General features: G+C 33.9%; 1 protein-coding gene across 1 annotated transcript; it reads right to left on the reverse strand.

Annotated features, from left to right (window-relative positions):
- Positions 1 to 8,816: 8,816 nt before the first annotated feature.
- On the reverse strand, positions 8,817 to 19,474 carry LOC109000337 (folate-biopterin transporter 1, chloroplastic-like). Its single transcript, XM_018977164.2, has 9 exons — positions 19,177 to 19,474; positions 12,797 to 13,032; positions 12,458 to 12,522; positions 12,189 to 12,351; positions 10,655 to 10,803; positions 10,310 to 10,561; positions 10,023 to 10,191; positions 9,817 to 9,909; positions 8,817 to 9,302 (listed from the first exon to the last, which is right to left on the reverse strand). The coding sequence occupies exons 1-9, from the start codon at positions 19,433 to 19,435 to the stop codon at positions 9,006 to 9,008; spliced, it is 1,683 nt and encodes a 560-aa protein (XP_018832709.2). The 5' UTR covers positions 19,436 to 19,474; the 3' UTR covers positions 8,817 to 9,005.
- Between the last annotated feature and the right edge of the window lie 1,845 nt (positions 19,475 to 21,319).

Genomic DNA, 21,319 nt, shown 5'->3' on the forward strand with positions numbered 1-21,319 from the left:
TCATTAACTTCTATAATTACTAAATAAAAATAATATATTAAATTATTAAATTTTTTTTTTAAATATATATAAGGGTTAGGTCCGATTTTGTCCAGTTCGGTCTAAGATTTATAGATCCCGAAACTGGACCGAATGCCATCAGTCCACATATTTCGGAACCAAGATCAATCGGTCCAAAATTCGGTCCGGTCGATTTTACCGGTCCAAAACGAATTATTTACACCCCTACACCCACATATATATTTCATGACTTTTATTTATTAATTTCCATCACTCTTTTCTTTTTCTTTTTCCTTGGGTTTTAATGACGCATTATTGCGACTGTCTTAGCGTCATGGAGAGGGAAGTGATGAATTATTGAAGGGATGATCACAATGATCCTAAGATTTTCTATGTTTTGATTTTGTGGTGCTTTCACCTTTGCCACAAAGTCAAGTCATGACATGCACGATAGAGCTTTAGCTTTAGCATGTTGAATTTTAATATCATTTGTTTTTTTAAGATGAGATGAGTTGAGTTGAGTTGAAATTAAAGTTAAAAATATTTTTAAAATATTTTTTTTTAATATTATTTTTATTTAAGACTTCTCAAATTGGGTCACGTGGTCAATTAAAATTGATCCATTAATCAGCATGCTTTGGCAATTAATTCCAAAGGTTTTTTTCCACAACTACATGAAGAAAAAGATGCCAATTAGCAAGCTAGGTAGAGTTATAGTAATCGATCGGAGTATGCGATTTAGACTTACATCCAGTTAAAAATTTACTGAATATATTTTACTTATAAAAAAGTGAATAGATAAGCTGATGGAAAGATCGACAAAAAAATCAATTTATTTTTTCACTTAAAGTAATCTTGTCTATTCATTATTCAAACAAGATGAATTCAGTGAAATTTTAACATGATGTGTTCAGGAATTTTCGTTTTTATTTTTTTCTTTCTCATAATTAAGATAGATGAATCGTGAAAAAATCATAGAAAACTCTAAAAAAGAAGGGCTAAAGTTTTTTTTTTTTTTTTTCTAAGCTAAAGTACTTAATGATGAGGACGTTATTAATTTAATTTTGAGCTTAAAAAGTCACTTTCGGCGATTTATTGCTTTGAATAGCCAATAATTTATAAGCTATATATTTATTTAATTATATAGTCCAATATTTGTTACAATTAATTCTATTTACTGCAATTTTTCTTTTTGCTCATTAAAGCTCATGCATGCATGCATGAATTGGTTTTTCGAACCATACGAAAAAGAGACGTCAATAATAATAGGGTTACTATTCTATTATTATTTATCTATTATTTTTTTATATTTAATTTTTTTAAATTTTTAATTTTATTTAATGATTAAGAAAGTAAGTATTAATAAAATTATATATTTTTTTAATTTTTTTTAGTGATTAAAGATGTTAAAAAAATATTTAAAAAATAAAAAATAAAAAATAAAAACTTAAAATATACTTAGATAGTAGATAGGTAGTACGTAACAAAGTAATAAATCTATCACTACCATATATATATATATATATATATATATATATATATATATCTACTTATATATAAAGCGCGAAGAGGTCTGTAACAGTGATTTCGTCTAACATTTTTTTTTCCAATTTTACCCTTACTGTTATTCCAAAATTTCGGTTTTGCCACTGAGAATTTTCCCATTTTGCCCCTGTCTCTCCCGCGCGCGAGCCCCTCCTCCCCTCTCCCCCGTTCGTTTCTTCATCTGCTACGGTGCGCCGCCGCACTCCTTCGTGCTCGACACCGCCGCTCTCATTCTCTTCCCCTCCGACCGGCTTCCATTCCCTTCCAATCTCAGCCCCTCTCGTGCTGCTATTGACCTCCACGAGCGAATCGAAGCCGCGGCCCGTCCGATTCTTCGTCGCCTCCAGTGCTCCGCCGCACGCCGGCGTGGCCAACACCGCCCCACCCATTCTCTTCCCCTCCGTCCGGCGTTCCTCCCCTTCCAATATCAGCTCCTATCGTGCCGCCGTTAACTGCCACGACGAATGCAAGCTGCCGCGGCTCTTTTTTTTTTTTTTATATAAATTTAATTTTATTTTATTTTATTGATAGGAGCATTGTGTCTTTATTGTGTTTTATTTCCTTTAATTTTGAATTATGTAAATATTGAATTGAATTGTTACAGTTTCAGTATAAATCTAATTTTTTTCTTTTATTAATGGTTTTTGTTTAATGATTTATTAAGAAATAAACTTAAATATTTTTTTTTCATTTTTGGATAAATTGAATAGTTTATTAATTAACTTGAAATTAATTACACTATTTGAGGTAGATCTATAATTTTTAATGTACTATAGTTTGTTTAATTTTTTTTAAAGGAAAATGATAGGATTACTACTCTCCTACTACTCATTTACTACTCTTTTTATATTTGATTTTTTTTTAAATTTTTTATTTTACTTAATGGTTAAGGAAGTGATTATTAATAAAATTATATATTTTTTTAATTTTTTCGATTAAGGATGTTAAAAAAATATTTCAAAGAAAATGATAAAAAAATAAAAAACTTGAAATTAACTATGAGTAGTAATTAGGTAGTAATAGGGTAGTAACCCTATCATTACCTTTTTTAAAATGTAAAGGATGAGACTTTATAAAATATATGATTAAATTATTTAATACTTACCACTGTAGTTTTGAATTTTAAAACTAACACATTATATATTTATTTTGAAAATAACAAATATACAACATGCGCATCCAACTATAATTATTAAGAGTAATAATAGTAGATTGGTTAGTATAATTACAAATTTTCATAAGGAAATAAATTATAACTTCTTAATAATTTAAAAATATAATATGTCATTATTACTATTTTATTTACCCAAATGTGAAAATGTTAAATAAATTAATGCTTTTTATTGTTATTATTTTTTATAGTGTTTTTGTTTTAATAATATTAAAAAGAGTTATGAAAACTTTTGAAGTAAATTAAGATGATCTGGTTTGCATTTTTAAATTAAAAGCTAAACTGCCTTTGAACTAACGTAATAATTTAACATTATTTGTAGTGTTAAATAATATGGTCTAGAATATGTTAATATATATTAGAACATTTTTAATTTTTTCCTTCTCTGAAAATTTATATAATGTTGGAGAGAGTTAGATGACATGAAATTTTATAAAAAATAATTGAAAGAGAGAAAGAGTTAAATAAAAAATATTATAAAATTAAAATATTATCAGACACTTAGATTATAATTTTATAATATTATTTTTATTTTAAAATTTAAAAAGATAAATTATATTTTATTTGAAATTTGAAATTTTGAGAAAGTTGTAATGATTATTTTTAAAATTTTGTATTTCAGTTATGTTTAAAAAGGAGATATGATATGATATGAAAATTTTGGAATAAAATCTATTTTCAAATAGACTTTTATTTGAAAATAAGTAATGGATGAACAGTGTTCTTATCAATTTCTCTCTCTCTTTTTCCTTTTTTCTCATCAAATCCGGTTCTCTTATGTTTTTGCTCTTTTGCTGATTATGTGAGTTTGGATACTGAGGTTTTTTTTTTTTTTTTTTTGATAGCTTAGATCCTAATTGAGATGAGATTAGTTGAAATGAAAATTAAAAGTTAAATAAAATATTGTTAGAATATTATTTTTTAATATTATAGAAACATTAGTCTTTTAAACAAGAGATTTTGGTAAGGTTAACCAAACAATATTTTATTTTTAGTAAAAGAAATAATCTTAATTTGCTTATGGATGTTACATTTCATTTAAATGCATTCAATTCTTGAGTTTGCTGCCTAACAAGATCCAAGATTCTTATTATATATTATTTTATCTGGAACTCGTAAAAATACTATTGGATATAAGCATTGATATTAGGGTTTATAATATGAGATAAAAAGGGAAATGATTTAGTTAAAAATCCTTATTCATATGCTGCTTGTGATAATATGATGATTTACTTTACACGATGATTCTATCTGAAATTGATCATATTTTACTACCTATTATACATCTTACAATATTTAATAGTAGACAACTGGACATACGTGCAGCGCACGTTGCCCTTAACTAGTATATATATATATATATATATATATATAAATATATTCTTTGTCATGTTTGCTAAAGTGGTAGCTAGCTAGCTTATCAGGGTTTAATTTATCCTATTTTATTTATTTTTAGGCACAATCGAAACTTTAATTTTATTGATAAAAGTTTACGTAAGCCAAACGAATTTAATGGGAACAAGCAGGGACCACCACCCCCAAAGTTTTTTCAAAAAAATAATTTTCTCTTTGTTTTTTTAAGAAATTTACAAAAAAAAAAAAAAAATCTTTAGCCGCAAAAAATTCAAAATGATCTAACATGCTCAAAAATTTGAGTAAATACTAAATACTCAAAAATCTATGAGTAATACTAAATATATACAAGAATTCTCTTTGTTAAATGCAAACGTCGCATATTTTTTTTTAAAAAGAGTAGAGTTCACCATTAAAAATTTAAATAGATCTTATATTTATTCATTTTAAAAAAAAAAAAGATATACGATGTTTACGCACTCAATAACTATTACAAATATTATTTTTTAAAATATATATATATATAATAATTATATCTTTTAGAAAAATTATTAGAAGTACTGCATTAATAATGCCACCCTAAGTAGCTTTATCCCTTTTTTCTTACATCCTGCATTCAACAATAATATTCCAAGCCAAGCCATGGTCGACCTAGTTCCATTTACAGGGTCCAGAACCACATGATCACATCTCAAACGTCCATGACCATTATGACTAATACCATATATGTTAATTAAATGTCTCTAATCACATAATTAAGCTGGCTTTAGTCTGTTTTTTGCAGAGTGATTTAACCTCTAAACCTGTTTGATAGCTAACAAAACCCAACTAATTGGTTGTTGGCTTGGTTGATTAGACTCAACTTCTTATTAAAAAAAGTATGATCTTCTTTATCTGATCAATAGCACATTGAACGTCTGAGACTAATTCAGGAGCTATTTCTGGCTAAACAAACAGATAATTATCATCATGATCGTGTTCTCAGCTTTGAAACAAAACAGACACATCAAAGGTCATGTTATCAGCTAAATTAAGTAATCAATTAGCTTGATCAGTTTGTCTTCGAACCCAATTAATGTGGATTCATGTAGCTATGTTCAGGTTAATTTGTAATGTCATTTCATGGTTCAAAGTGAAGAAACTATGTTCGCTTAGCTCCAGTACAGACAAGCCAAGGCAACATAAAAGACTAGTCATTGTCATTATGCATGATGATCTAGACGTGAGTGTAAATTGCCCGGTAGATGCCCGGCCGGCCGTTGCAGTGGCCACGATGGTGTTCCCTATTGCTGTCGGTAGGGTCATGATCATAATGATATATCTCACAAGCCGGTCCAAAGACTTTAATCGATCCTAGAATTTGTGGGAGTAGTCTTGCTGCAAATGATACTAAATAAGGTTACAAGTGGGTTTGGCCTACCTTTCTTTTTATAGCATATATATATGCTAACTGACTTCATTCCTGTTGCTCTATTCAGGTTGATTTTTTGGGCTAGCTTGGAGTACTTATCCAGAAAAAATAAATAAAAATTAAGGATGTTTATTTGCCCCTTGGTCCTGGTCCAAATGACAAATATTCATGAGTGGGGTTTCAAATATCTGGCAGCTAGATTACTCATCTTGCAAGTTGCATATAATACAGATCAGAGGGGAAATCATGATTGCAGTATTGATCACTTTACACAACTGAGAATCATTGGTTTAATTCATTCCCCTAACATGTCCAAAGTTTAAAGTTCAAACTCCTATTGGTCTGAAAAATGGTCGAGTATATAGTACTCTTGGCTTGTCAGCTCATTGATCAGTTGGCTTGGGATTTCATACTAAGCATTCCCTGGTAAGCCATTAAAAAAAAAAAGGGTGAAAACAAAAGATCAGACAAAGAAATTTACCTTGTTTTGTTCTTTGTGCAGTGTTTCCATGCATATATAATATTTAAGTAGGCACTTATAGATTAATGTTAATCTAATACTTAAGAGTAATAATTTGTTTTAGCTTCTTATGCTTAACGATTCCTACACGGATTTCAGCTCTCTCTCTCTCTCTCTCTCTCTCTCTCTCTCTCTAGTTCAGAAGGTCAATAACTTCTCACATGGCGTCTTGTTCGGTTCTTCCATTATGATATATTTGAATTGTATAGGTTTTTAACTCTGTGTGTGTATACAAGTGGAGTTTGTTCAAAAAATTAATGCACTTCACGTGGCATCCCACATGCACTCTCTTAATTCTATCATCTAGCTCCACATGACTACCACTCAACCAATTATCTTATCTCCCAATCAATCATTTGGCACTTGAAGCTCAGCTTTAAGCCCTAATTAATTAAGATCATTTTCTCATGATTATTATTTAATTACTAATTTCTTAATTAGAAGTATAGCTAACGCGCATGAGTTTAAGGGCCGGCCGGTGGTCGTTCTGTACCTGCACCATATATGATTCTGTAGACTGCATCATGATTCAGTGCGTACGTACTACGTTACTTTACAGCCATAAAAATCTCATCGACCATCATTGCTATCAAACTGTTTCTGTGCGCTTCGTCGTAGTTCTTATCATCATCATCTTTTTACAAAAATAATTGAGAGAAACGATGCAAGAAGCTAGCTAGCTGATCGAGCAATCTTCGATCTGGCTGCAAACATATACCTTGGTTTGTAGCATGGCCCATTAATTTTTTTCTTCCCCCCATATATACAGTTTAGTACGTATAATTTCCTGTCACAAATCATTTTTGTAAATGGACATCATTATTCGATCATCACAAAAACGTTATTTTATGGTACCATGGATTTTATTATGTGGGGTATTTAATTTGTCTATTATTATCATGAGAAGATACATACATACATATATATATATATATATATATTTAATTTGTCTACGCATGCATGAATATTTAAGAACCCAAGTACCCAATCGATCGGCAATCACTACATGCAGATCAAGCCATATATATGTATGATCAATAATCTGCATGCATGTAAACTAATATAAAATATGAACCGATCATCACTACTCGTCTAATTAAGTTGGCTTTAGCCTTCGATCCTTCTCGCTAGCTCTTGGTCGAAATTAAACCGAAGTATTTCATGCATGCAATTACAAGATTCTGTACGTACGTACGAGGAAATGAGAAATTGAGTTTTAAATTGAGTAAAATATATTCTACCTAGCTCGTGCTTAATTGTCAACAGTCAACATTATTGCTATATATATATATATATATATATATCTTTATATATGACATGCTTTCCAATCTATACCACCAATGACTGATGTATTAATTTATTGAAATAAATTAGCTGCCACTCCATTTCGATTCTGATTGTGAAATTGTGTCAGAAGAATGATAGCTATACTGATAGATTCAGTATAATTCTAAAGACCCTAGCTAGCTAGCTCTTGATACACTACATTGACGATCTTACAAATTTAATTTAATTTCGGTGAAATCCCATTTATTAATCGATCTCCTTTCTTTTACTGTACACGAATATATAACTCGGCATGTGTACACCAGGATAGCGTTGATCTTCCAGGCCTCTTCCCCAAAAAAATTAATATAAGGAAGGAATTCTTGAATTTTATAAGAACCTCATGCCAATGGTTTTGCATAGCATATCAAATACCATGCAAGAGATTGATCCATTAATATTAATACCGCTATCGGTTTTGTATTATTTAAAAATTATATATCAATCATGATTATTTTATTATTATTAGTGACCCTAATAATTGGCATCCTCCTTGATATTTTTGATGTGTCATGAGTTGGGTATATATACAAGTTAGGAGAGACAATATTTTAAGCTCATGACTAATGGCAAACTTGAGTAGTAATAGGATATATATAACATTAAACATCCATCCTGAATTTAAGAATTAAATAGTAGTACTTGGACATTGACAATGGAACAAAAAGCTAAAATTTGGTGTAATATAATAATATACATATCAAAATTAAATTAAAAGAAAAGACTGAAGATTAGTGTGATTGGAGCATGCATGGATGCATGAAATGATGTTTTGGTGGTCCGCATGTGCTGTGGTGTGGCCTAGCGATAGCAGCTCATGAGAGGGTTCAATTGGTGGTGGGAATTAATGTGGGATCCTCATCATCCTCTTTATATATGTACGTACGTTGGGATTCTTTTGAAAACTGAAATCAGACCTTCAACACTTGACACGACACCAGCTATGGATAACTTCTTCGTAGGCCCCACCACGTGGATTGCACAATCAGTTTGTCCCTTATGTCGGTCTCCCTTTGCTCAAGTGTCCCTTTGTTTCTTCTGTAGTGGGCAACATTCCCTCCCCTGTTGTCTGTGATGTAATCTTTTGGTTTTTGGTTTTTGGTTTTGTGTCTCTCTCCTAATTTATGGCTAAAATTGAGAGAAGAAAAGATGTCTAGGCTTAGGGGAGTGGATTGTTTCCACTCCAAACTCTTCATTTATGATGTACATTATTTCTGTGAAGAGTTAAAGACGCTAACATCTAGCGTTTATAAGGAAATCAAATACCGTGTTTTTTAGTGAGTTATTATACTAAGACATAGAGCCAATGGCTCTGAGCCATGGGTCAAGGCCTGCCCAAACTAACAGTACCAAAATGTTGGGGGTAGCAGAAACCTTGATCACATTCTCGGCAATATGATGAACTTACTGCAAGGAAAACCCCTCTCGAGGCTAACTACATCAGTAGTCAACATTGGAATTTCATTTTCAAAGTAAAGTAGAGGAGAAAAGATCGTAATATTTACAGAGAGAGACTCTCTCTCTCTCTCTATATATATATATATTTCTGTCTCTCTCTCTCTCAAAAGATTGTAAGCAACAGTACATCACGAGGCTTGCAATTTTACCAAGGGCAAAGATACCATTAATAGAGAAGGGCAAAGATACCATTAATAGAGAATGAGGCAAACAATCAAATCTCAATTAGATTTCATCTCAAGATCTTCGCTTTCCTTGTTGGCATCATGATTATCCCGTGGTAAGAGGCCGAGGAGTGGCAAAGGCAACAATGAACTCAAATTACAAAGTATTATCAAAGTCGTCAAGTTATCAAATCTGTCTTTTGTAACACCAAACAGCTGGGTCAGACCAGCACCAATCAGCCCCCCAAGAACGCTTCCTCCATTTGATATGGACATGAGTGTTGCAAAAAGTGTGGCTTCCATTCCCTCTGGACATAGTCTTGCTGCTAGCACAAGAACAGGCATGAAAGAAGCCTGCAGGAAAATTAGCAATTAATTTAACACTAGAATCAGGAGCAGGATAAATTGTCTGCAAACAAGCAATAAGATAGTTGATCAGGAAATAATGATTCCAAGGAAGAGAGTACATAACGTCATCCAAGTGGTTATTATCAGATCCATCAAACAAACACAAACAGGATCTTATTTACAAACAGACTAACGCCTTAGAAGTCAAAGTAACCTAAGACCTTGTATCTTTTCGTTTGTTTTAGGCAAGGAAAAAGGGATCTAGAAAGCTTTAAACAGAACAAAAACAACCAGTAAGCAGTCACTGGGGAATGCATTTCAGGCAATTCTCCAACCATTCTGCATATACAATAATGCAGTGGGGGACAGTCACATGCATACAACAGGAATTGAAACCAAAATCCTCCATATTAACAGAACCCAAAAATCCTCATATCAACCTCATCAGAGTTATAGGAAAAGTAAAGAAACAACTTTCAAATGTGCAGAGAAGTAAAATGGTAAGGGAAAAATGTATCACCTGACCAAGAACTGTTAAAATCAGAGAATCCCCAATTGCAAACCACTCATCACTTATACCAAACTTCCGATTCAATCCCGTTACAAGGAAAACCTGACCAAAATCCATCAATAGAAAAAGGTAAAAAAAAAAAAAAAAAAAGACCATCAAGCACACTCAATCAGACATTATTATGAGTGGCCTCAAAAGTGAGTTCCATTACAAACCTGAGTCATTCCAAGAGATGAACCAATAACTGTTGTTACAAGAAAAATCTTCCGCAACTGAACGTTTTTCAGAAATCCATTATACACTCCAACACCAAGCAGGGATGCCACCGAAGTCACAAGTTTGACACGCCCCAAAAATTCTGGGGTGAAACCAAGTTTATTTGTGCTGTACCAAATTCAAAATAATAACTAAATGAAATCATGTTGCAGATTTGAGTTAGATGCAAAAAGTGAATTTAAAAGGCTAAAAGCACCCCTGAAATACATTGGCAGGCAAGACATACGTGAAGAAAAACATGGCAGAGTCTGACTGAGGTGTTGCCTGCCACAAGAATATAAATAATGTAGGAAGAAGTACGTTGGGCTGCTTGACAGCATCCCACAACTGAGTAATGTTCTGTTTCGAGCTTTCAATAAAGTTTAGACTGGCCAAAGGAAGATTTTTCCCTCTTGCTGGAAGCACGGGTTGTTCTTTTACAAGGACAGCAACTGCTGAAGTAATCAGTGGTAGCAAAGCCGTGATGCCAAAAACAAACCTGAGACATTAAAATTATAACCAAAATGACTGCTTCGAATGATCATCAGTAGTAGGACATTGTATCCATACAAAAAAAAAAAAACACAAATACCTTACACCATAAGCATCCACTAGGGAGCCACTAAAGTAGGAGCTCACAATTCCACCAAAAGCCGAGGATCCCCAACACAAGGACTGAAGAGACCCAGACATGCTTTGTGACTCACCACGAGCTCTTTCTACGACCATAGAGTCTACAACCTACAACATACTTAAGTTTTTTAAAATTATTTGTGAAGTATGCCACAGAAAATCAAGAGGATGAAACACCAAAGATGCATTTCTGAAAAAAAGCAAACTAGACAGTTCTGTCCTTTCTAGTATTTGGGAATCAAACCCAACCATCATTTCTGACTCGTCCTCTGAGTGCCGCTTTCCCTTGCCGATTAATGATAAGATTTTTGGCTAAATGGTCCATAGACCATACAATAAGGAGAATTTGAAACATATGATTGGTGGGGGTGGTAATAAGACACATCATTAACTATCTTGCGATGTTATTATTAAATGGAAAAAATACTATAAAGCCACATCATTCACTCCATATGTGTTATTATTAAATATATATATATATATATATACCTATATAATATAGCTAAACTTATGAAATAAAAATGATATATTCAAATAACTTACTAATTTTATTTAAAATTTAAATTATTAATGAAAAATTATATATTTTTAATAAAATTACTAATTTTATTTCAAATAATTAGCTTTTAGTTTTCCTAAAGCATGTTTTTTTGTTTTATCAACTTAAACCATTTTACTTATGGCCTCTCTTCGCTCAAATAAAGTTTGTGATTTCTCATCACTAACATAAAAACAAAGGAGAGTAAGGGGCCATAAGATCAAGTTGCTCAACCAAAATCTTAGAAATCAAAATGCTAATATATACATCTTTAAAAAGTTTTATTTGTTGTATACTGCCTAAGATATGCTAAATTAGTTACAGAGTGTTTTTCATTTTCGAGATGAAAGTCTCATGCACAGTTTTGAATGAGGGGAAAAAGTGAGGAATCCTCTTTTTGACTTTGACTCTCCCACTCCAGTTGCATCCCCAGTTATACTTCCATGGTAATACGTTATAAACCGCGTGGCATTCCTTCCGGTTCAATAGCCAGGACCCACCTAGATCGAAAGCCAGCACCAGAAGCAGAGACAAGGAAAGCGTGGGTGATAGTCAGTATAGGGAGCACCCCTCCAGTTCCATCTAATTTAGTTATCCTGCACATCACGCAGCTCTACAACTAGTATGGATTAATGATTTATGTTTTAATGGGCATTCCGAGGGTTGTCATACCTCTTAAGGCCGCCTTTGTCCTAAGATGATATGGGGTTGTCTATTAACAATAGCAACTACAGGTGCTTAGTTTGACATGGAGAACGACATACTTTGGCCCTCTAGATGCAAAATCATCTTCCTCTTAGAAATTTTTATGTGCAAAGCCTAAACTTCTGCCATCAGTGGCAACCATGTGAAAGATTTTATTTGTATCAAATAGGATATATAGCTTCCATGACAATCCATCTATACATAATTATATATAGTATCTTGGACACAATAATCTACAAGAGATACTTACAACATCAGAGAATGCTACAGAAAGTGATCCTAGCAGTATGCAGAAAGCAGCATCATACTTGCTGTCAACAAAGGTGGCCATCAAAGTCCAAGACAGCGCACCAAGAAGTCCAGATAGAATCAAATATGACCTTCTTCGGTAACCAAAAAGTGGGACAGAATCACTGCAGTGACCAAACAATTCCTTCAATAATGTACAGAAACGAAAACATATATACTTCCTAAATAATGGGAAGGAAGTTTGGGGTAAGATGGTAGATAGACTCGCACCTTATAAACCCATAGAGAGGTTTGACAAGCCACGGTAATGCTGAAAAACCAGATATGACAGCTGTCTAGTCAACCACATATAATTTGTCAGTCTTTCTGTTATAAAAATAAATATGCCGATTCCCCTATAAAAAGATGAATCCATCAACTATTAACTTTTGAATAAAATCCTGCATAAGCAGAAAGTATGATAGGACATCAATCAAGATATTCCTTCATTCGAACAATGGTCACAATTTACTCTTACAACTACATCTTTGAAGGAAGGAACAGGGTATGAGTTGTATATCTAATATATAATTCCAATTAGAATCAACAGAAGTAATTAAGATCAAATACCTCTGCTGGTTCAAGATGCAAATCGTCCTTCAAGTAAAAACTGACAGCAAGCCTTGCAAGGCCCAAAACACCTTGTACAAAATATACCATAGCAACTGCCACATTATCTGGGGATAAATCAACCCCAAAGCATTTCACCGTCCTCATGTGATATTTGTTCTTGCGAGGAGCAGTTTTAGTAGAAGAGGCTGCTTCTCCATCCACACTTGTCGTCAGCATATCCCCTTTTCCTGCACCTGGATCAAGCACACACAACAGCAATGAGAGAAACAGGGGTTAGGAACTGTGGGTTAAAGCAAATCAAGGAGCCTCCTATATTGAATTACTGTCTGAAAGCTGGAATGAAAGCAAAATTGTTAAACAAGGAGCCTTGCCTCAATTCATTCAAGTCTTTAGTTAAAAAATGCAACTCCAATCTCCAAGATAGTCTCTTAAAAGCTTGAAGATAACAAAAATATACTCAAAAAAAGAGCTACTCTACCTTAAACAATCTGATAACTCAAAAGTTTCAGTCTCAGACTTCCTCGACTACACTAAAGTTCAAATTAGCAGGAATCTGATGCCTATATCCAGGTCAAGTTTCTCAAGACTTAGGCTGGTTTGGACAGTGAGATAAGATGGTTTGAGATGAGTTGAATAAAATATTGTTAGAATATTATTTTTTAATATTATTATTGTTTTGAGATTTTAAAAAGTTAAATTGTTTATTATATTTTATGTGAGAATTTGAGAAAATTGTAATGATGAAATGAGATAAGACGATGAGATAAGACGATCTCTAAATCCAAACAGGGCCTAAAAGATTGTTAACAATACTTGGTTGTCAGCTACCCTCGCTCATAAAGTCTCTTGTTCTCATAAAAAAGAACTATGAAATCCCTAGAGGTTGGCTCAAGTGGTAAAGGCCTTGGTCTTAGAGGTATGCTCCCTCCAGGTCTACGGTTCGAATCCTCTTGGGTGCACACAATTTCTAGGGGCCATCGGACTGGGGGAACTTCCCCTTGAATTACCCAATGTGCACTTACGGGAAACTCCTTACCGAGGGCCTATGCACCCCAGAGATTAGTTGAGACTTTGTTCTTGGACACCCGGTGCCAATTAAAAAAAAAAAACTGTGAATCTCATCTAGTTCAAAACAAGGGGAAGAGGATACATTTCATTGTCGAGCCCATGAGATCTAATAAACCTCTAATGACAAACAAAAAAAAAAAAAAGGTAAATTAAAATAAACCAATGAGCTCTAACTCAACAGTGCCTCCGGCTAATATTCTGTGAAGGGTGAGGTAGCGGTTCAAGTTCCACTGAATGCTTGTCTAACTTTTCAATCAAGATAAAACATCAAAGGTGTTGAATCAAAGAAACCTTGGCCGCACTCAACCCCAATTAAGAACGAAATTTGAAATCGTAGTTTCTATCTCAAGAGTTCAAATATTGTTACCATTAAAACCTTTCCATTCTTCTTCTCTTTTTCCAAGCATTTCGAAGAAGAATTCTTTTTTTATTGGTGAGTTGAAGAAGGGAAGGAGTGGATGAGGGCCATTAATTAAACATTTCCGATCAATCATTATCTAAGGCAATAGTTAGATAATCATTCAACATCACTGTCACCTAACCCAGATCAAAGCCAGCCACTAAACGGGTCCACTTGCATCATTATTGTCATCATTTCTGTTAGCTTTATGTTTAACTTAGTGGTCAAGTGGTTAGTTATCACCACGTTTGTGATGTCCTTTTATTTTGGTATTTGTTAATTGTTGATTTAGTCTTACTGCCACGATATAGCAGTTGTAAAACGTTGGCTATGTTTATGTTTATTTCAGTTTCCTTTGTAAGGCTATTTAATAGCCAAAGTCAGTTATTCAATGTAGTAGTGTGTGCGATTTCCTCCATCTCCTCTGTTTTATCTCTTCAATCTATATTTCCTAACAATTGGTATCAGAGCCCCATACCAGGGGCCTGATTAAAATAGAAGCAGCAGTCTTCTACGAGTGATCTACAAATGACGACAGAGAGTTCGTTTGTACAGCCAGTCGTTCCAAAGTTTGATGGGCATTATGATCGATGGGCATTATGATTGATGGGCGATGCTCATGGAGAACTTCTTGCGATCAAAGGAGTATTGGGGGCTGGTGGAAAATGGAGTTCCTGCAGCAGGAGAATGTGTTGTTCTCACTAATGCAAAGAGGAAGCATATTGAAGACCAGCAGTTGAAAGATTTGAAAGCAAAGAACTATCTATTTCAAGCATTAGATCATTCCATCCTAGAGACAATCCTTAACAAGAAGAATTCGAAGGATATCTGGGACTCTATGAAGCAGAAATATCAAGGTACATCACAAGTAAAGCGTGGAAATCTGCAAGCTCTTCGAAAAGAGTTCAAAGTTCTTCATATGAAGACAGGAGAATCTATGAATGAGTATTTTTCTCCCACTCTTACCATCGCCAACAAGATGAAAGCAAATGGTGAGGATAAGGGTAATACTGTTGTTGTTGAGAAAATTTTAAGATCCATGACTTCTAAGTTTGATTATGTTGTGTGTTCCATTGAGGAATCTAAAGATACTGATACTCTAACCATTGATGAGCTGCAAAGTAGCCTAATTGTGCATGAACAATGCATGAGCTCCCATGTTGAGGAAGAACATGCCTGAAAGATTACTCATGGTGATCACTCAGGAGGAAGAGGTCAAAACAAGAGGTCTTTTGCTAAGGCCACAATGGAATGCTATAATTGTCACAAGCTAGGACATTTTGCATGTGAATGTCCAAGCAAAGAAACAGAGGCAAATTATGCAGAGAATCAAGAAGAGATGTTGTTAATGACATATGTTGATCTGAACAAAGCTAGTAGAGAAGATATATGGTTTCTAGACTCAGGATGCAGCAATCATATGTGTGGAAAGAATGAATATTTCTCAGATCTTGATGAGAATTTTCGAGATTTTGTGAAGCTTGGCAACAACACAAGCATGGTTGTTTTAGGAAAAGGAAATGTCAAGCTGCAAATGAATGGCATAACTCAAATCATTACAAGTGTATTCTATGTACCCAAGCTGAAGAATAATCTGCTAAGTATTGGACAGCTGCAGGAAAAAGGTCTTACTATTTTATTTGCATGGCAAGTGTAAGGTGTTCCATTCACAGAAAGGTTTGATTATGGATTCGAAAATGTCCTCAAATTGAATGTTTGTCTTGCATGTTTTATCTCAGTCTATAGTATCCACTGGTTTCAACACAATCAGAGAAGATATTGTGCAGCTTTGGCATTGTCAGTATGGACATTTAAGTTTTAAAGATTTAAAGACTCTTCAGCAAAAGCAAATGGTAAATGGATTACCACAATTTCAACCTTCCTCCAAGTTATGCAAGGATTGCTTGGTAGGGAAACAACACAGGGATTCGTTTCCAAAAAGGAGTACCTAGCGAGCTGCAGAGATTCTTCAGTTAGTGCGTGCAGACATTTGTGGACCCATTACACCCATCTCTAACAGCAACAAAAGGTACCTGCTTACTTTCACTGATGATTTTAGTAGAAAAATATGGGTTTATTTTTTGGTAGAGAAATCATAAGCCTTTACTGTTTTCAAGAAATTTAAGACTCATGTTGAGAAGGAAACCAATTCTTTTCTAAAAGCCTGCGAACTAATCGAGGAGGTGAGTTTACATCCCAGGAATTTGTAAACTTTTGTGATGTAAATGGCATACGACGACAACTAACAGCTGCATATACACCACAACAGAATGGTGTTGCGGAACGCAAGAATATAACTATCATGAATATGGTTTGAAGTATGCTGGCAGCAAAGAAAATTCTCAAGACTTTTTGGCCTAAAGCAGTAAATTGGACAGTGCATGTTCTAAATAGAAGTCCAACTTTAGCAGTTCAAAACAAGACTCCAGAAGAAGCTTGTGGTAAAGTTAAGCCTTCAGTTGATTATTTTAGAGTTTTTGGATGCATTTCTCATGATCATATGTGTTTGTTGGGAGTTAGTGAAGAATCAAAGGCTTATAGACTTATAAGCTTTATGATCCAGTTTTGCAAAAGATTATTATCAGTAGAGATGTTGTATTCAAAAAAGACAAGCATTGGGATTGGGATAAGAAGTATGAAGCGGGTATTATATCTGATTTGGAATGGGGTGATTTTGAAGAAGAATTAATTGTAAATGAAGAAGAAAATGAATCGAATGTTGAGATGTAAAAGAAAATGCAGAAGTAAATGAAGATGATGGTGCTGCTGAAACAAATTCTCAAATTGCAACAAGAAATAGCAGACCACCTGTCTGGATGAGAAATTATGAAACTGGAGAAGGTTTTTCCGAGGAAGAAAATGAAGTTCAACTTGCCATGTTTGCAATTGCTGATCCTATTTATTTTGAAAAAGCAGTTAAAAGTGAGAAATGGAGGACAGCTATGGATGTGGAAATGGAAGCAATAAAGAAAAATGGTACTTGGGAATTAACCGAATTACCTAAGGGAGGAAAGACAATTAGAGTAAAGTGGGTTTATAAGATCAAGCTGAATGAAAATGGAGAAATAGAAAAGCAGAAAGCCCGGCTTGTAGCGAAAGGTTACACACAGCAATATGGGGTGGACTATACTAAAGTTTTTGCAGCTGTGGCACGTATGGAGACAATCCGTTTATTGATTGCACTTGCAGCTCAAAGAGGGTGGTGCATTTATCAATTGGATGTGAAATCTGCATTCTTACATGGTGAGTTGAATGAAGAAGTCTTTGTGGAGCAGCCTTGTGGCTATGTGCAAAAAGGAAATGAGCAAAAAGTTTATAATAAGCTAAAGAATGCACTTTATGGTCTTAAGCAAGCACCCTGTGCTTGGTACAATTGCATAGAAGCATATTTCATGAAGTGTTTGAAAAGTGTGACTACGAGCATACTTTATTCATCAAGACTGACAAGGAAGATAAAGTTTTGATCGTAAGTTTGTATGTCAATGATCTAATCTTTACTGGAAATGATGAATCAATGTTTACAAAATTTAAACATTCAATGAAGCATGAATTTGATATGACTGATCTTGGTAAGATGAGGTACTTCCTTGGTCTTGAAGTTTTGCAAAAATCTTATGGTATTTTTGTTAACCAGAAGAAATATGCCTCTAAGGTACTATACAGGTTTGGAATGGATAAAAGTAATTATGTTTTTAATCCCATTGTTCCTGGTTGCAAGCTTGTGAAAGATGAAGGAGGAGTTAAAGTGGACAAGACTTACTATAAGCAGATTGTAGGAAGTCTCATGTACCTCACAGCCACTCGATCAGATTTAATTTTTGTCGTAAGCATCATTAGTAGGTATATGGAGAATCCTACTAAACTACATCTAAAGGTAGCAAAAAGGGTGTTGCGTTATTTAAAAGGAACAACTGATTTTGGGATTTTTTATAGAAAGGGAGGAGATGATGAACTTGTTGTTTACACTAATAGTGACTATGTTGGTGATTTAGAAGATAGAAAGAGTACATCAGGCTATGTTTTTCTGTTGAGTTCAGGGGCAATTGGTCATCCAAAAAACAACCAGTGGTGAGTCTATCTACCACAGAGGCCGAGTTCATTGCTGCAACTTCATGTGCATGTCAGGCAGTATGGCTAAAAAGAGTTTTGGGAAAACTGGATCAAAATCAAAGCAAGTCATGTGTAATTCAATGTGATAGTAGCTCTGCAATCAAGCTTTCAAAGAATCATGTGATGCATGGTCGAAGCAAGCACATAGATGTTCGTTTTCATTTTCTTCAAGATCTTACAAAGGATGGTATTGTGGAGTTGGTGCACTGTGATACACAAGATCAAATGGCTGATATAATGACTAAGCCACTCAAGCTGAACACCTTTGCCAAGTTGTGAGAACAATTGGGAGTCTGTTCTGAGAATGATGTAAATTGAAGCTCACAGCATTCAGTTTAAGGGAGGAAATGTTAGTTTACTTAGTGGTCAAGTGGTTAGTTATCACCGCGTCTGTAATGTCCTTTTATTTTGGTATCTATTAATTGTTGATTTAGTCTTTCCGCCACAATATAGCAGTTGTAAAACGTGGGCTATGTTTATGTTTATTTCAGTTTCCTTTGTAAGACTATTTAATAGCCAAAGTCAGTTAGTCGATGTAGTAGTGCGTGCGATTTCCTCCATCTCCTCTGTTTTAACTCTTCAGTCTATATTTCCTAACAATTTCATCATATCTAAACATAAAAACTTGTATTTTGGATGCCTAGAAATCAAAAGAAAAGTACGAGCGAAACCAAGAACACTACCAAGTCCCAACTACTATTCGAGATTCAAAATCTTCCTTTCCTTTTACAATTTTTTTGGCTCAGAAAGAAAACAAATTATATACCAGTCTCGTATATGTAATGCAAGGAAAATATACCGTTTCTGGAATCCGCAAGAGGGACGTCGTCCTCGCCCTGCAAGTGAGACGGAGAAGGCGCCCGTATCGTAACCGCGACGGACATTTCCTTATCGGGAAACTTCCGACGGGGTCTCCGTCGAGTCCTTCTAAGTGGCCCGGCAACCAAAGCTCTGGTTCTCCGTGGAATCAGAGAGATTGGAGGATAGGAGAAAAAGGACAAAATGGGATTTTGCAAGGGTAAGACTGAGATTGAAGAAAAAGTAGACGCGGATGCCATCACATATAATTTAATCGAGGCTTGATTTTAGATGTTCGGTGTGTTTAACACTTGTAACACAACATTCAGAAAAGTGCCTAAAAAATACCCCCTATCAAAAAAAGAGTGACTGGCCTGTGCATGGACACGTAGAGAGAGCCAATCGCTAAGGCCTGAATGGTTAAGACCATGGGCCTTGGCTCAAAAATATTGCTGTTTTGAGAAATGGGCTCGTGGATCTAATGATTTCTTAATTGAGATAGCAAATGCCTTGGATTTTCTTTACTTACAAACAGCTCAAAATCTCTTTTGCCGTCATCTAGCAAACATCATCATTGAGTTTGGCCTTCAATTATAGGGATGAGAGACGCCTGTTCAGGAGAGAAATGGTATTTGCAATGAGTAATGATGTATACATAATATATTACACAACAATGATATAAAATGATGTTACTTTTATCAGATATTTTACAAAATACTCATCATTTAAAACATAATTGTGTAAAGTATTGTGAAAAATATTGTGTGTAAATCATTTTCCATTTGTAATTATAGAATGCGCAAGTTTTGAGTAATTATTTTGAAAAAAGTCAGTAAATACAATATCCATATGAAAAAATTAATTAATTTTTTAATAGTGAACCCTACTCTTTTTCAAATCGATTGTGCGGCGCTTACGCATGCTACGACTGTATGTAGCATTACTCATGGTTCAAACAGTGATGGCATATAACATGGTTGGCATATCTATTTTGCAGTAAATAAAAAAAACTGATCTATGTCAAATTTTAAATTTTCAAAAAAAATCAGTCATTATATGAAAAATATATTTTAAAAAAATCATATTTAACTATCTCAAACATGAAAAGATATCAAGGTGAGAAAGACAACAGTAACCAATTTGTATATGTTCTTTTTTTTTTAAGTGGGTTCAACTTTGCACGGTGGACACCATTTTTAGAAAAAACATGACGCAAAAGGAGCATCACCTCCAAACCTACCGCTGAATTGAAATGGAGATTGATAGGCCAATAATCGAAGCTTGGTTTCAGTCATGTCTCTTTCTTGCCCACTCGCCAAATGCCTGCATCGTAGAAATGCCAGGTGGGTTGTCACAGTCTCGCCTCAACTTTTTTTTGGGAGGGTAGTTCATCCTCCTTTTATTTCGAGGTTTTATGAACCAAATAGTTCCGATACTTAGAGCTTAATGACTTCAAAGAAAGTACTAGCCATATCTATTATCTTATATTGTAATCTCAAAGAGACTAATCAGTTTAAAAGCTTGTTTTTAGATTGAAGGTACTGCAATAACTTCCACGAGGGCTAGAGATTAGCGTGAGTTTGGTTGGTTACCAAACTCATCTTAACTCATCTCAATTTATCATTACAACTTTTTTAAATTTCAATACAAAATATAATAAACAATTCAACTTTTTCAAATCTCAAAATAATAATAATATTAAAAAATAATATTCTAACAATATTTTATCATCTCAACTCAACTCAACTCACTTCAACATCCAAACACAACCTAAGATACTAAATGAGGCAGCGCTTCTGATTCGCGATGAAATTACTATTTATTTCAAAATTTTAAGTAAATAAAAAAATAAATTTTTTCTTTTTTTATATTTTGATATTTTTTTTCACGTATGTATTAAACTTTCCCTCAATAGATAGTCTAACAAATAAAATATTTAATTAAATAAAATTGAATGCAAGATTCAAACTCAATATCTATGTTCTAATACTATATAAAATCATCACTTATCCAAAAAATTTAAACGATAAATTTATTATTTATTTTATAATTTAAAGTAGAAGTAAGAAAATAAAAAGATACTTCAGTATATACGCACAATCATTCCCTCGAAATGGTCACTAAACTATACCCGCGAAGTAGTC

The sequence above is a fragment of the Juglans regia genome, chromosome 7, assembly GCF_001411555.2.
Source record: "Juglans regia cultivar Chandler chromosome 7, Walnut 2.0, whole genome shotgun sequence".
NCBI classification, from domain to species: domain Eukaryota; kingdom Viridiplantae; phylum Streptophyta; class Magnoliopsida; order Fagales; family Juglandaceae; genus Juglans; species Juglans regia.

Bases quoted from the DNA above. Each gene is read 5' to 3' on its own strand.
- LOC109000337 (XM_018977164.2), bottom strand. From the start codon at position 19,435: ATGGCATCCGCGTCTACTTTTTCTTCAATCTCAGTCTTACCCTTGCAA. The intron at 10,804-12,188 runs GTAAGTATCTCT...AGTATGTTGTAG, and splicing joins CTGTAGCATTCTCTGATGTT to GTTGTAGACTCTATGGTCGT. The intron at 10,562-10,654 runs GTATTTGTGTTT...TTAATGTCTCAG, and splicing joins GTGGATGCTTATGGTGTAAG to GTTTGTTTTTGGCATCACGG.